This window comes from Chelonoidis abingdonii, chromosome 4 (genome assembly GCF_003597395.2).
Source record: "Chelonoidis abingdonii isolate Lonesome George chromosome 4, CheloAbing_2.0, whole genome shotgun sequence".
In the NCBI taxonomy this organism is placed as follows: Eukaryota; Metazoa; Chordata; order Testudines; family Testudinidae; genus Chelonoidis; species Chelonoidis abingdonii.
Window position 1 is genome coordinate 4001448 of NC_133772.1, and position 16562 is coordinate 4018009.

Consider the following 16562-nt stretch of genomic DNA (forward strand, 5'->3'; position numbering starts at 1 on the left):
GTCCCTTGTACCGTCAAGAGATCTCGATGAAACTTTCATGGAGATACTGTACAATCCTCCCAAATCATTGTAAGGGATGGTAGCTTTGTTTCTTCCCTCACGATCGGAGACGTTCCCGTGCCACTCTGCATGGAGATCCGCTGGCACGCTGCATTAAGTGGACTAGCAGCATATAGGCTTGGCAGCTTAGGGACACTACCAGCAGCTGCGTTCTCTGAGCTTTGGTCAACCTCAGGAATGAGATATCAGCCAAAATCACCACTGCCTGTGAAAATAGTGACAATATGCAATTCACTGCATTTTTCCTTTACTTTATACCCAAGGTTCCCGCATGGAAACCTCCAGTGTAATAGGTTCCCATCTTCCTGTAGTCTGTACTCACTCTGGCTTGAGCTGCCAAGCCACATTGTGAGGGGCTGTCCCAAAGCTAAAGTGACAATTCGCATTATTAAATAAAGATCTTTGTGGGAATAACATAAGGGAGTTTTGAGGTTTATCTTCCCCCTTCTGCTCTGACTGTAAAACTCTAACAGTGATTCAGTCTGTTTTTATCAGCAGCTTCTGCTGTGGTGCCCTTGAGAGGTGCCCCCTCCACGCCTGCCGAACACCTGATCCAGCTCATGTGAAGAAAGAAGCAGTCCAGGGAGATGTTCCAAGATTCTCCAGTCCACTGCAGCTTGTGACTGCGAATGCAGGGATTGGAGCGGGGGTTGAAGGATCAAGAGCAGAGTGAAAGACAAGGATGGAGAGGTGGATGCAGGAGGAGAGGCAAAGGGACCAAGAGAGGTGCAGTGGGAAGTGCATCAGGATATGAAAGACCAAACCTGTCTCCAACTACTGGGCGTATGGTGGCAGACACCTTTGCTATAAAGCATGTAAGACTCCACATGCGTTATCTTAGAGCATGACACAGAACAGTTTACATCCTGAGAAGATATCAGTGCCCTTAACAATCTAAAACTCACTCAGCTGGTGGGCAGATCCTCACAACATATGTGCAAGTGTTTCCTTCACCCAACCACACCTGTCACAAGCATTGACGATGGATGCAAATGGTCCAGAGGATTATGGCGCTAAATGCCCAAAGACTCCAGACACGGCAGCCTTTCCATCCTGTGGAAAACTCATGGTTTCTGCTCCCTATACCCCCAGAAGAACCGGTGGCAGCATGGCATGAACTGGGATGGTGGAACTGGGAGAAGTGGGGGGGGGGGGAAGCACGCTCACAATACAAATATTCAGGGGGTCTGCCCCCATGTAAACTTGTGCATGCACAGTAGGATGGGACGAGGAGGTGCAGGGGTGGTGTTAAATAGGTCTTGGAGCAGTGGGAAGTTCCAGAAAACTGGCAGAAAGCAAACTTGTGCCAGTATTTAAAAGGGTAAATGGAATGACCCAGGTAACTATAGGCCTATCTGACATCGATCTCGGGCAAGATAATGGAGCAGCTGATACAGGACTCGATTTATAAAGAATTAAAGGAGAGTAAAGAGATTAGTGCAAATCAGCATAGGTTTATGGAAACAAAGACTGTCACAAACTTAATAGCTTACTTTTGATGAGATTACAGGTTTGGTTGATAAAGGTAATTGTGTTGATGTGATAGATTTCTGTAAAGGCATTTGACATGATACTGCCACAAAATTTTGATTAAAATATATATAAAATGATATAATATTAATGTAACTATAGTGCCCTCATAGAGAAGATGGAGTCTGCTCTGCAGATGGGTCTGTGTACCGGGTTTGGATTTACCACTGGCAGCGCCTCCTGCTGGTTGTTTTGGGAATTAGCTCCTTCAGCCCTGTGCCTTCGCTAGTGGTGTCTCACTTACCATTATTCAGTCTCCATCATCCTCACAGTCGGACCCACGTCATTCCCAGGCCATGTTGTCCACTTCTGGACACTGCCCTTCAGCTGTGCCCACCCCCCTGGCTCTCCCCCCCCCCAGTTCCAGGGGAGCAGCAGCTTCTGGTTCTATCACTCGTCTCAGTGGCTCATTGCAGTCTTCAATCTAGCCCCTTCCTCCGAGGGCAAACTGCAGTCTGGCTTAGTCACTCTCATCACTGGCAAATGGCGGGAAAGGAGGGGACCAGGACTGCCCGCTACTCTGGGCCCTGACCCAGGGACCCTCTAGGAGCAGCCACTTACTGCCCACCTCCAACTTCCCTCTATGGCCTGCTTCCCTGGGCCACAACCCCAGCACCTTCTCTGCCCTTTGTGTCAGGCTCCCAGTCAGGTAGTTGTCAGCCTAGAGCTCGCCCAGCCTTGGCTGATCCTGCCCAGCACTGCTCTGTCTCAGGTACTTCCCTAAGAACCTGTTCTTCTCCCTTTGCCATCCAGGGAGAGAACAAGCTCCTCTCCATGCTGCAGCCTTTTTATAGGGCCCATCCTGGCCCTGATTGGCTGCTTTGAAGCCTCCGCTTGATTGGCTCTCAGTAAACTCTTCCTGGTTGGCTGGAGCTCTGCACAGCCTCTCTGGCCTGATTTAACCTCTTCCATGCCAGAGTGGGGCAGCTGCCTCACTACACTCTGGCTGAGAAAAGGCATGCACAGGAATGCAGCAAGAAAACTCCCTCCCCCTCAGGGGCACCTGTTCCAACATTCCCACTCCGTCAAGAGTGGGGACACACACACACACACACACACGTACAATGAATATAGGACAGGGAACTATTTATGTACAGAGGGATGAAAGGAGATAAACAACAAGGGGAAAGATGGGGAAGTGGTAAAACAGGGTTACATCGAATGCAAGGCCCCACATGCCCAGTGGTACCACAGTCTGAAAGGACAGACGCTTGGCTTAGGGTGGTGGGGAACGGGACATGGACCTTTCCCCTTGGGGAGTGTAATGAGGTGGGGTGGCTCAGAAAGGGTTAATTCACCCTGTTGGATGCAGTTAGCCCTACCTTGTGCCACCCCCCCTCGCAGGAAGTGTGGGGGCAGGGCAGAGAATATAAGGGCCGGGCCATGCAGCTCAGTGGAAGCCAGACCAGGGAAGGAGTCAGATGTCTACCCTAGGGAGCTGGACTGCCCATGGAGCCCCTGTATGAGGGGGCACAGTGATGCTCTTAAGCTGGCCTGGAGGAAAGGCCAGCTGTGGCCCCAGGAGACAAAGGAACCCAGAGCGGGAGGGGATAGAGAGCCGCTCCATGTGGAGATAGGGAGCGAGGCCCCATGGCTGTGGAGCAGCCCCACCAGGCACAAGAAGGCAGTAGCCCAGGGAAAGGAGATAATGGGCCTGTTATGTTGCCGGGAGGCAAGGCAGCAATGCCCACATTTCCATGCCAGCCTAGCAACGGGATCCCCTGTTGCAGCTAGGGCCTGGGCTAGGACCCAGTGGAGCAGGGTGGGCCCGGGTCCCTCAACCCCCGGCCCCACACTCAGGGTTGGACGAGCACTAACCCATAGGCCAAGGGGCCTGAGCTATTGACTGTTTGCTGAGCCCAAAGCCCAGAAGTCATGAGCCCTTGGCTAGGTTTAGGTAGAGCGCTCATACAGGAGCTCCAGGCCACAGACTTCTTACTGGCCCAGCCCACAGCTACCACGTGCCCAGTGGCTCAGCTCTGACCCAGCTGTGACATACATTCCCCACCACTGTGACCCATAGTGGTTACTGTCCATTGGCTGTTCTACAGCCCGCAATGAAGATGAGTCTGGAGGGTTTTCCTGCTGTCTTAGAGGAGAAGGGTCCTCTATCCCCACACGACTGGCCCCATCAGAGCCCCTTGCACACTGGTGGAGGCTGGCCAAAGGAGCTGTTGATATTGCCCTGCCAGCTCACAGCAGAGTGTCAGGTCCCTCAAGGGCAGATTGGTGTGGAGCAGCCTGTGGGGACACAGTGCCCTGCCCAAGGTCGATAGCAATGTGGGGTGGAAGTTGGCAATCTGACCCCCAGCAGAGCTACACAAATCTGGAGCACACAACAGCATGGGGCTCAAACGCTCCAAGGTTTTTACTGACAGACCAGTGGCAGAGCAGGCGGGACAGAGGTGGGCCGGGAGGGAAAGGCTGCACAATAGGTGACATGAGCCACAGTGAAGCAGGCTCTGGAGACACTGCAGGGTCGGGTGCCTCATGTCCATCAGGATGTCCTTGATGAGACTCTCTCCTCAGTATGGGCTGTGGGCTGGACACACAGGGCGGTGAGAGATGGTTTGCAAAGTTCTTGCATCTTCTCAACAAAAGAAGCAACACGTCCTTTCATTCTGTCGTCAATGCCACACAATGCTCATCTAGAGTGACATTTTGCAGATATTAGCTTATTTTCATCAATTCCCACACACCAGAAACACATTTGCCTCCCCAGTTCAAAGTGACACTGTGAGAAACTCACAATTGAGTAGGTAGCTGCCTGCCTCTACAGGGAGCCTTGGCTGATGGATGCGTGTGAATGTCTATGCACATTTCTATGCCATACATCCAATATTGTTCCTACCCTCCAGGGTGACCAACGTGTGTGTATTTTACACACACATATGTAAACTTTGTGTATCTTTGTGTTTAAATAACAAAATCCTGCATAAATAGAGTAACCCCCAAAATTATAATCATTGCCAAGGATCAGTTTGTGTGTAACATCCTTTTATCCCAGCCTTTGTGTAGGTTGTGAGCAAAGTGGGGCAGGGACTGGTTCCCACTATGGGTATGTCTACACTGCATTGTAAACTCAGGTCTGTGGGACCTGGGCTTGCAGACTCAGTGTTTCTGAGCATCCACGCAGCACTGTAAATCTGGGTGTACACGATTTACTGGTTGCTGGGCCTGGGTCTCACCACCATGCTGATGTGTCCATGTTGTTCTATGTAGATCTTCTGATTTGCATCTACAGCATCACTTGCATCCACACTGCAGAATGGCCGGGCTCGGACCTGAGTCACAATGGGAATCGGGCTGTGACCCACCTGCCTTGCAGGGTCCTGGGACTTGGACTTGCTGACCTGGGTGAGATTGATGTGTGTGTGGACAGAAGGGGGAATTGGGCTCAAACCTGAGTCAGAGCCTGAGTTTGAGGGGCTTGGTGGGTGGGGGGGTTCTGAGTGTGGGGGTGGGGGAAGGGGTCGCCTGTATAGGAGTTACTAGCTCCCACATGTCCACGCAACCCCCATGCATCCATATCCAGACCCCCTGCACACCCCAACCCACCCCTCAACATCCGCTGAGGCGCTGGCATTCCGACACACACTGGGAACCCCACCCCACAAGCGCTTCACCTTGTGCACACCAGATCCTCACACGATCTTCCCGCTCCCTGTGGTGCAGAGCCTGCGCTAAGCCAGGGGGACAGTTTTGGGAGTTGATCTGACGCAGCCCCAGCTTCTCTGAAGGAGTGAAGGGTGGGGGCAAGACCCTGGGCAGCGGCCAAGGTATCCCAGACCCTCACAGATAACGGCATTTCTGCAGTAAAGTACGAGAAAATTGTGTATTTTCTAGGGGGGGCATTTTCTGGCATGCTGGCAAGTGGTGCATATTCCCCAGGAGAATAATCGCCCTCACAGGGGGCTCTCTGAGCCAGCTGGCACTGGCCCCAAGTCACATGGTGCAATCACTCTGCAATCCCTATTTCCACGTTAGCTCTGGAACAGAAATGTTGGCTGGTAAGACAACCATTTAATTCTAAGCCTGGGGCCCATGGAGTCAGCCAAGGGATGAAATCGTACCACTGCTCTCCGTGTAAAGCCGAACCACTTGCGCGCCAGCAGACGCTGGGCTGTATTATGCAACCCCCTAAGGCGCCTGCAGGTGCCTCTGGACTCCTTCTAACCTGGAGAATTCTGAGCAGAGATCGCGCAAATCAGCTCTGCTGCAGCTTGCCACCAATCTCTCCAGAGAGAGACTGCAGAGGCCCTGCAGGGAACAATAACTGATCCCACTATGCCAAGGAACAGGTAAAGATTTGAGGAGCAAGCAAGAAGGGAATCTACTCACCACTCTAGTTATAGCATGAGTGTACTGAAGCTTTGTGGCCAGCTGTTCTGGTTGATTCCTCTGAGGACACCGCCTGCCACCCTCTGAAGAGCCCCTCCCGTGGTGTAGTAATTTAATATGGCAAGGTCACACACATGCGGGCGGTTGGCCCCTCCAGCTTCCCTTGGGGATCTGTAGGGCAGCCCTGGGGCAGAGCCTCCGGAAGGTGTTTAGTTTAGGCCTTGAAATCACCGGGCGCAATCCTCTTTCCGCCAGGCTCATCTCAGAACCATCTGCAGGGCATATTTCAAGTGTCCCTTAGGCACTTGTCTTGGCTGTTGCTGAAAGTGGAACGGAGTTCGCTCACCAGAGATCTCTTTTTATTCTATTCTCTGGGGCCGGCTCCCCGCTTGTCTCTTTCTGTAACTTCAGCGCCACCCATGTCCTTAGCGCTTCCCCACTCTGAGTTTCCCTCTGGTTCCGCGCCTCCTCCCCACGCCGCACGTCCTCGCCTGGCCTCTCCCTAATGTTCGCAGACTCCTGGGAGCACAGAGTGAGTAGGGGAATGAGAGCTGGTGGCCACAAAAGTAAAAGGCAATTTCCTAAAAATAAGGCAACTGATTGGGACATAGGGAGGTCGGTCTGTGGGTGCTTCAATGTATTTTAATTCACAGAGACGGAAGAAATTCGGCCTTTAGTAAACTTTCAAATTATTGTAGGAAATGCCTCTTCTCCTTCATTCCTCTCTCTCTCCGGCCTAACAAACCTGCTAGCACATATCTTCACATGTAGCCTATGTCTTCCCCCAAAAATATCTCAGCATTGTTACACACGTAGCACACACACGCCCCATAACCGACTTTCCTCATTGTTTCATTGATTCTATTTAGTTTAGATGAGGCACTAATAAGAGAAGGCCACATTGCAGGCATCCTCTGGCACCATCTGCCAGTTTAAACAAATACATAACTATACCCAGTTCCCTGAGGCCCACTCTAATAGCAGAGTACAATATAAATGACTGAAATTAATCCACCACACACACAGCATCCCGCACAAGTCCCACATTCCAACAATAGGTAATATGTGGCTTGCCTTCTTGGCATTATCGCAACCAGAAGTCATCAAGCAAAACGACGAAGGGAAAAACAAAGGCAGTTCATACAGCGTGCAAAAATAACAGCAGGGAGACATTCTTTCCAATATTAAATTCTTCCTGTCTCCTGGGTCTCAGCTGGCAATGTGTTTCAAAACAACAGACCGAACTTAAAAAGCGGAGAAACACCTCCAAGGACACATATCCCAACACACACACCCGCCCGATCCCATTTTTCCTGCATCTGAGAAAAAAAGGCAAACAGGGTTCCTTTTATTGGACTTTTGGGTAGCGATTTGTCCACTCCCTGAAGAAATTTGGTCAAATACCTTGGCTAAGCAGTAATGCCGTGAGCAAATTTTGCTTAATCCAGATACAGTTGTTGTAGGCCTAGCTAAAGCTGTTTATATCTTTATTTTTTTTGCAATCATTTTGAATCTATGTCCTTCATTACTTGCACTCACTTAATAATCAAATCTCTTTGTAGTTAACTAAACTTGTTTATTGTTTTCCGCTATCAGTGTATTTTAAGTTAAATGTCTTGGCTTACTCTATTTAAAATATAATAAGTTGGTTGTTATCCAATTCACTAAAGGATAATAGTACTTAAAATTATTGTAGTGTTAGCGCAGGAGAGGCGCGGGCAAGTAGGGAGCATTTACGTTTCTTGGGCAGGTAATCCAGGATCTGGAGGTATGTTGGGGTCAAGCCAGCTGCAGCTAACCCAGGCTGGTAGAAGTCAGAACGTAGCTGGGGCAGGCCCAGGTAAACATAGAAACTCATAATGTGGGTTAAAAACATAAGAACAGCCATAGTGGGTCATGACCACAGGTCCATTCTAGCCATATTCTGTCTTCGCAACGGTGGCCAATGCCAAGTGCAGCCAGCAAGGGAATAGAACACAAGCAAGTAATCACACACTGATCTATTCCCTGTTGCTCATTCCCAGTTCTGGGCACACAGAGGCAGGACACTATCCCTGCCCATCCTGGCTAATAGCCATTGATGTACCTGTCCTCCATGAATTTATCTAGTACTTTTCTGAATCCTGTTATAGTCTTGGCCTTCACAACATCCCCTGGCAAGGAGTTCCACAGGTTGACTGTGCAACATGTGAAGAAACACATCCCTTTGTTTGTTTTAAACCTGCTGCCTTTTAATTTCATTTGGTGGCCCCTAGTTCTTGTGCTATGAGAAGGAGTAAATAACACTTAAGTATTTACTTTCTCCGCACCAGTCATGATTTTATAGACCTCTATCATATCCCCCCTTAGTCTTCTCTTTTCCAGGCTGAAAAGTCCAAGTCTTATTAATCTCTCCTCATACGGAAGCTGTTCCATACCCCTCGACTTTTTTGTTGACTCTTTCTAAACCTTTTCCAATTCCAGTATATCTTTTTTGAGATGGAGTGACCACATTCGTATGCAGTATTCAAGATGTGGGTGTACCATGGATTTATATAGAGGCAATATCATATTTTCTGTTCTATTATCTATCCCTCTCTTAATGATTCCCAACATTCCGTTCGCTTTTTTGACTGCCGCTGCACATTGAGTGGATGTTTTCAGAGAATGACTCCAAATATAGTTGGGATTATGCTTTCCAATGTGCATTACTTTGCATTTATCAACACTGAATTTCATCTGCCATTTTGTTGCCCAGTCACCTAGTTTTGAGAGATGCTTTTATAGCTCTTGGCAGTCTGTTTTGGACTTAAGTATCTTGAGTAATTTTATATCATCTGCGAATTTTGCCACTTCATTGTTTACTCCTTTTTCCAGATCATTTACGAATACGTTAAATAAGACTGGTCCCAGTACAGACCCCTGGGGGACACCACTATTTACCTCTCTCCATTCTGAAAATTGACCATTTATACCTACAATTTGTTTCCTATCTTTTAACCAATTACCTATCTATGAAAGGACCTTCCCTCTTATCCCAAGGCAGCTTACTTTGCTTAAGAGCCTTTGGTGAGGGACCTTGTCAAAGGCTTTCTGAAAATCTGAGTAAACTATATCCACTGGATCCCCTTTGTTCCCGTGCTTTTTGACCCCCTCAAAGAATTCTAGTAGATTGGTGAGGCATGATTTCCCTTTACTAGAACCATGTTGACTCTTCACCAACAAATTATGTTCATCTATGCATCTGACAACTTTGTTCTTTACTATACTTTCAACCAGTTTGCCCAATACTGATGTCAGGTTTATCGGCCTGTAATTTCTCAGATCATCTCTGGAGCCCCTTTTAAAAATTGTTGTCACATTAGCTATCCTCTAGTCATTTGGTACAGAAGTTAACTTAAAAGGTAGGTTACAGACTACAATTAGTAGTTCCGCAATTTCACATTTGAGATCCTTCAGAACACTTGGGTAAATGCCATCTGGTCCTGGTGACATTTTACTGTTTAGTTTAACAATTTGTTGGAAAACCTCCTCCAATGACATTTCAATCTGAGACAGTTGCTCAGATTTGTCACCTAAAAGGAATGGCTCAGGTTTGGGATTCTCCCTTACAACCTCAGCCGTGACGACTGATGCAAAGAATTCATTTAGCTTGAAAAGGCTGTAATGTCCTTGAGTGTTCATTTAACATTTCAATCGTCCATTGGCCTTAGTGGTTGTTTAGCTGGCTTCCTGCTTCTGATGTACTTTAAAAAAATTTGCTTTTACTTTTTGAATGCTGGAAGGCTGTTTGTGAGTGGTCCAGGTAGCAGCTACTTCAGCAAGATATTGGAAGGCACCCAAGGTTGCTGGGCAAGATGACACAGCCCAACCCACCCGCCCACTCCCACTAGTCTGGATTGTACCTTGTCATGTCACACTCATCACCTCCCTGATTCACTGAAATCACACAACATTCCGGCCAGGCTCTTGTACATTCAGTGAACAACAGCTACAGAAATCTCTCTCTAGTTTCTGGGACTTGCCAAAAGTCTGTGAACCTGTCTGATCAGGCACAGAACTAGTCCCAATGATTCAGGCATTTGTAGTCTCCAGGCTGGACAGCTGAGCCATCTAACATTAACACTCAGTCTTGCCTATAGAGCCAAGCACGGAAGGAGCAGGCCCTTAGAGGTTTCTTGGAGGTGTGTGCAGTTGGGGCAGCTTCATATCAAACTTGCCCAGGGGCACTAAACATGAAAGAGAAAGCAGAGAGTTAGCAGCACAAAGAATGTTAGTGAAATACAGATTAGAGAAAGCGAGAGGTTTAGATAATCATATCAGGCTAGAGAGTGACCTGACACGTCCCATGGTTCACTACTTGTGACACCATGTTCTAATCAATAGATACCTGTGAAAACAAAGAGAAAGAGCGGTCATGCTAGTTATTTTATTTTCTGCTGTTTATTGTTGTTTTATTGCTTTGGCAGTTGCTATGTGCTGGTTCAGCAATGGCATTTCCCATGTGAGACCCATTTAGCTTTTATCCTGATCTGATGACTAGATTCCTTGAACCCAGAAATTTAGCTATTTCAGTGAAACTGTCTCTGATTAGCTCAATGGGGTCAGGCATAAAGGCCTTCCTTGGCTCTAAGAATCTGCCACAGAGAACTCATCTAATCAAAGACTAGGTACAGATCCATCCCGAGGGCCCCCTAACACCCTGTGGGACTCCAGACCACCCTGGAAATGTGGGAGAAGTTGCCCATCACAGCTCTCACTCTCTGAGCTAGAGAAATCTGCCAGGCTAACACAGTATGAAACCCGCCTACAGCACGTGTAACACACTGCGTGTCCCTGTACATAAGTGCCCCCAGTGGTTCACAGACATTAAACCCATTCCTTAGTTTAGACTTGTTTTGACAAGCCAGTCACTGTGCAGTCCTGCAATGTGGTGCAGTGCCAGTGCGGAGAGAGGTTCTAGTGTAATAACCTTAATATTGCAAACAGCCCTCCCACGACCATCTCAGCGTACCCTGGGCATTGCTTAGATAGCCTGCCTGGCTTATTCTCTTCGCTCCACTGCATATGCAGCTGAGCTCATCTGTTGCTAGTTTCACAGCAAATGACCTCTTCTCGCACTGGGGTGATGGTCTTCATCTTATTGTATTGGCAGCATGTCTGAGAGGATCTGAATCAGACAGTGTGGCGATTTTAGTGGTGCGTCTATATTGGATTAATTCTGATAAACATTATGAAGTTGGATCATGAAAACTGCTGTATCACGGACAACCTCTGTATGTGCATCCACCATGAGCCGGCAAGGTTGTGTCATATCTTCCCCAGATCAGAGACAATGGTGATTTGAATGGACCACAGCTGAGAGCATTAGAGGGCCCATCCTGAGCCAGACCATGTTCATCTTGCCCAGTATCCTGTCCTCTGACAGTGGCCCATACCAGAGCTTCAGGGGAGTGTACTGAACAGGACAATTATAGGCCACGTCTACACTATGCGATAATATCGAATTAGCTAAAATCGGTTTCATAAAACTGATATTATAAATTTGATTTCATGTGGCCACACTAGGCACAGTAATTCGGCGTTGTGCGTCCATGGTCTGAGGCTAGCGTCGATTTCTGAAAGCATTTGCCTTGGTACTACCATATCATCCCAAGTCCCAATAGTCCCCCGCCCCTTGGAATTCCGTTTGAATCATGTCGCGGTGTTCTGGTAAGATGTCGTCATCATCTTCCTCACCGGAAAACAACAGCTGACAATCCTCCGGCCGTTTTTCCGCTGGATTGCCCTCAGTCCGCCAATAGACGCACCATGGAGCCTTCCCGTCTTTTTTATTTCCGGCACAGATGTGTACTGCATGCCACGGCTGACGGGAACTCCAGCGCTACAAGGGCATCATTGCTTTGCATGAATACGCAGAACTGTTACCAGACGTAACGCGTCTACTGCCTGAGTCAAACCTGGCAATGAGATGACGTTATCTCTCCCTCTGTATCACTGTCACTGCTATCAGAGTCCCCTGGCTGAGATCGCGGGGGGCCGAAAAGCAAAATTGGGCAAAGACTCCCTGAGTCAATCCCTCCTTATGGTTTCAAAAATAGAGTCATCTGCCTACGAAAAGGGCAGTGTACTAAGGACCAATGACAAGCAGCAGCGGCTGCCCGGTCATATTCACAAGGGTGCCCCTCAACACCCACTCGGCTGCTTCCTTCTCCACCTTCCTGGGCTACCGGCAGTGTCCCCCCCTTTGGTGTCCATGATTTATAAAGAATGCGAATACAACAGAGACTTGTTCGTGAATAAAATGAGGGGGGCAGCCCCCAGGGCATACTCCAGGCAGGAAATAACGTGCGGGGAAGGAGCCCAGCAATGCCTTGTGCTATGAACAGTCCGCAGTACAAGAATCTTTCTTTAACAGGAAAGAGAAGGGGCTGATCTGAAGTCACCCTCATTGCTATGAGAAACAGTTACCACTTCTTACCACTACGGAACAACTGGACATTCCTTACCCTCCGGCGCCCCCCGGCCACCACCTAAGGCCCAGCCAGAGCATAACTCAAGGCTGATGGCGATCATGAACAGCAAACACCGCAACCACCGGAGGGAAGGAGCGATACGCCTTCACTGCGCAGCATCGTGTCTCCAGCAGCATTTCAGTAACATCAGGGTAACTGAAGAAGTCAAGAAATCATTTTCACGGGGGGCGGGAAGAAAACGAGGAGCTATTATTCCCGAACCACTCAACACGTGTTTAACGACACGACATGGAGCTTCACCAAGAACTGCAAATACTTTTCAGAGACTGCGTTGGACCGTGGATAGCGGATCCGTCAGTACCCCCCCCCTCCCTCCAGGAACACCATTGCGATGGCTTTTTGTTCTATGTATTTTTTTTTTCGGTTTTTTTTCTTCTTCTTTGTTTCATTTTTTTAACTGTTTTCTTTTTTTTTTTACTTGTCTGCTATTTCCCTATCTGCTCCGTTACACTGCATCAGGCGTTACCTGATATTTTCAAGCTGCATTGTCTTCTGGTAACGGACTTCTGATACAGACGATATTGTCTCCCCTCAAAGCTCGGATAACCAGACTCTATGTCAGTGGAGCTTTTTGATTTGGGACCTGCATGCCACCGGTGGATCAGCTCCATGCTGGGCAAACAGATGAAGTAATCAAAGTCGCGGGGCTTTCCGTTTACCTTCCGTTGATTCCGGTTCAGATTGTTTCCAGAGCATTCATGGGCACTGTGGGATACCGCCCGAGGCCAATACCGTCGATTTCCGTCCACTTAACCCTACCCGATATTTATACGATTTTCGCGCTACTCCCTCGGTCTGGGAGGATAAGAAATCGTAAAGTCCTCTTTATATCGATATAAAAGCGTTGTAGTGACAGTACAGCGTTAAATCGATTTAATGCGTTTAATATCGATTTAAACGCGTATGGAACACGCCATAGAGTGGCCCCCCGTCTGCTCCGACTGAAAGTCAAGGTTGCATCCCTGACTCTTGGCTAATAGACATGGTGGACCAATATGATGATGTCCCTCCCAACATTTCCAGAAGGGTTAAGGCAGGCAAAGGGCAATTAACATATTAGATGCAAGTGATGGACCTATCCCCCATGACTATCCTGTTCTTTTGTACCCACTTTTCGCATCACAATGTCCCTGGAACATGCATTCCACAGGATCAGTAGCGTTATTCCTCTGCTTCTATTTAAACCACCTGCTGCATATTAATTTCCTTCTCCATTGTCCCTGGTTTTTGTATGAGTGACAGGTAAAATGCCTTTCTATTCCACTTTTCCACACACTCAGTGCCTTATGGAACCCCCCTTAAAATTCCATCCCCCCTCCCCCAACTGTTCTTTCATAGCAGAACAATCCTAATTTCAGTCTCTCAGCCTCATCGGAACTTTTCCATAGCTTGATCGGCATTGTTGCCCTTCTCTGAACCTTTTCTAGTTCCATTATATCCTTCTTGAGATAGGGAACCAGAACTGCACACAGTATTCATGGTGTGGGCACACCCATGGATTTATACAGTGGCATTGTTATATATTTTGTCTTATTTTCTGTTCCTTTCCTAATAATTCCTAACATACTGTTAGCCTTTTTGACCACTCCTGCATATTGAGCAGAAGGTTTCAGAGAACTATCCACAGTGTCCCCAAGATCTCGCTCTTGGATGATAACAGCTAATTTAGAACCCATCCTTGTATATGTGTAGTTGGGATTATTTTGTCTATTGTGCATTACTTTGTACTTGTCAACATTAAATTTCATCTGTGTGATTAGGTGGACTAGGCCCAGAGGCCGCATCTGGTCTCTGGCAGTGCCCAGCACTGAAGGAAGGAGGGACAAGGATAGGATTTAGGCTCCTAGTCACTTAGGTGCTTCTGAACATTTCACCCAGTGTCTCCAGTGCATGGGTAGAGGAAAGACATAGGAGGGTCCCCACCAGACAATGTAGGGTGGGACTGTCACCCTTTTTCACAAACTGTTTGCATACAGTGAACCAACTGAAAACAGAGAAAAGTACAGATTGGGAGTCAGGACTCCTGGGTCCTATACCCAGCTCTGCCCTCAGGCCCTGGATATGTTTCTGTATCTCCGTTTGCCATCTTTTAATAGGGAAAAAATTCTTCCTACATCACTGGGGGGCTCATGTCATTGTGTGCGAGATGGTTGGAAAACATGAGGATAAGCCCCTAGAGTAATTACTGTGCATGTGGCAGGTTCCTGCTCTGGATTTAGTGCTACTGTGGCAGGGAGCAGGGCTGTGCTGGGAATAGACAATTTTTGCTACTTCAGTGACTCCTGCTGCTCTAATCTCAGCCCCGTGAGGCAGGGAAAAGCGCCCAAGCCCACTGGAGTGGGTCCCATGGGCTTCTTGATGTCTCGCCTCGATAGCTTGCTGAAAAAAGAGCCAAGTCCACCACTAAGTCTCTGGTTTTGTCATGTTTTCCTGACCTTTATCCTCGATGGGCCCTAATGGGGCGGCTCCATCTCTGCTGGGGAACAGAGGGTCGGGGATTATCCTGCCCCAAGTGGGAACAGGTGACCTGGGCCCTGCTGAGATAGTCTTGCCCTGCCCATCTCCATTCAGAATGGGGCTGCGGAGGTCATTCTCCAAGCCTGTCTTTGACCATGTCACCTCTCACTTTGTGTCTCTCCATGCACCCCCCATTCTGTCTCGCATCAAACATAAACTGCTTGTCTTTACTTTCAAGGCCTTTCCCGGCCTATCCCCACCTGACCTATCATTTCTCATTCACTCTCCCAATGTTGAGTTCTTCTGCCAGTGATGCCAGCCTCCATCTCCCATTTCTTGAATCCTCAAACAAGCCCCCTTCATGCTTTCTCCCCTGCTGCCTCTCACTCCTGAGAGATGCTTCCTGTAACCATCTGCAAAGCCACTTCAGTTTCTTCTTCAAATCCTGCCTTAAAACTCTCCAAAAAACCTAGAAATCCATGAGGCTGCTGGTGTGCTGACACCACTGCCCATCATGCTAACCGGATAGCCTCATTGTTTCCTTGAGCTCCCACCTCTGTCTGTCTGTCTCTGTAGAGGACTGCGGAAGACTGTGTCACGGCCTAGCTAGGGTGTCTCCGCTTTCTTGGCAGCCTTGTGAAAAGCCGAGCTGAGAGATTGGTAATTTCTCCTTTGTTTTAAGATCCAGGAGTTGATCTGTGTCTACCAGGAACCTGGTGGAGAAGTCTTCAGGTACTGGGAGGGAGATAGTCTGGGGGGGGTAGACAGAGTTTCCAAACAAACTTATAGGTTCGGGGTGGCAGTAAACCAGTCTTAATGGTAATTTAGCTTAAGAGTCTCATCCACGTCCCTACATCTGTTCCAAAGTTCAGAGTGGGAAGAACCTTGACAAACTGATTAAGCTATTCTACACGGACCCTCATATAAAGTGTTACTGGAGTTTTAAATCTACCTTGATGTGCTGATGTACACATGAGGTATAGTCACTGCCAAAACTTCACTACTGCAGAGTAGTGGCCTGTTCTGACTGTTCTTCAGATCATCAACGGCACTTGCTTCAGCCTCTGTAACTAGGAAATACAGGGTTACAGTAGACAAACAAAACTTGGGACCATAAATAAAATGTAAGTACGCGGCAGCGCTTAGTAACCAGTGGTCCATGTCAGTCCTTGCTATTTAGGAATCCCAAACTGGCAAGAATAACTCCAGTCATGAGGAGGACCCATTGTCCAGGTGCTGTCCATTATTATTAGTTCATTACATACACCTAGGAGATCCAGTATGAGCCAGGACCCCATGTAAATACAAGAAGAGACTCCAGTGGAGACTGTACGCTGAGTGCTCTGCAAGACAGGCCACACACACAGTGAGTATTTGGCTTAATGAAGGTAAAGTGACACATCCCAATGGGACCCTGTGGCGTTGCTGTCACTTAGGGGGGAACCCAGCACGAAGTTCAGCTCGGCCTGGTCGGGTCCAAGCGGACCGGGACCAACAAATATATACACAAACAAAGCAACTCATACATATGGCAAAAAAGGACTTCCCACGCTAGTGTCCGCCCTTGGCCTCTTGAAGGCCACTACAACTGGTCAACCAGTTAAAACAAGTTAAACTGTATGCTGTGTCACAATGAACCGCCACTTAGCAAGCAGGTCT

At 48.1% G+C, this 16562-nt stretch overlaps 2 protein-coding genes across 2 annotated transcripts in view; one reads left to right on the forward strand and one right to left on the reverse strand.

Moving 5' to 3' along the window:
* Nucleotides 1-16562, reverse strand: part of LOC116815086 (uncharacterized) — a 669588-nt gene that overhangs the window by 291986 nt on the left and 361040 nt on the right. The gene's annotated exons all lie outside the window — the stretch shown is intronic.
* The window catches only part of TRIM72 (tripartite motif containing 72), an 18723-nt gene continuing 14645 nt past the window's right edge, over nt 12485-16562 (forward strand). The window contains 2 exon segments of the mRNA XM_075064636.1: nt 12485-12577; nt 15586-15635. Coding sequence (XP_074920737.1) covers nt 12485-12577; nt 15586-15635 — 143 coding nt within the window.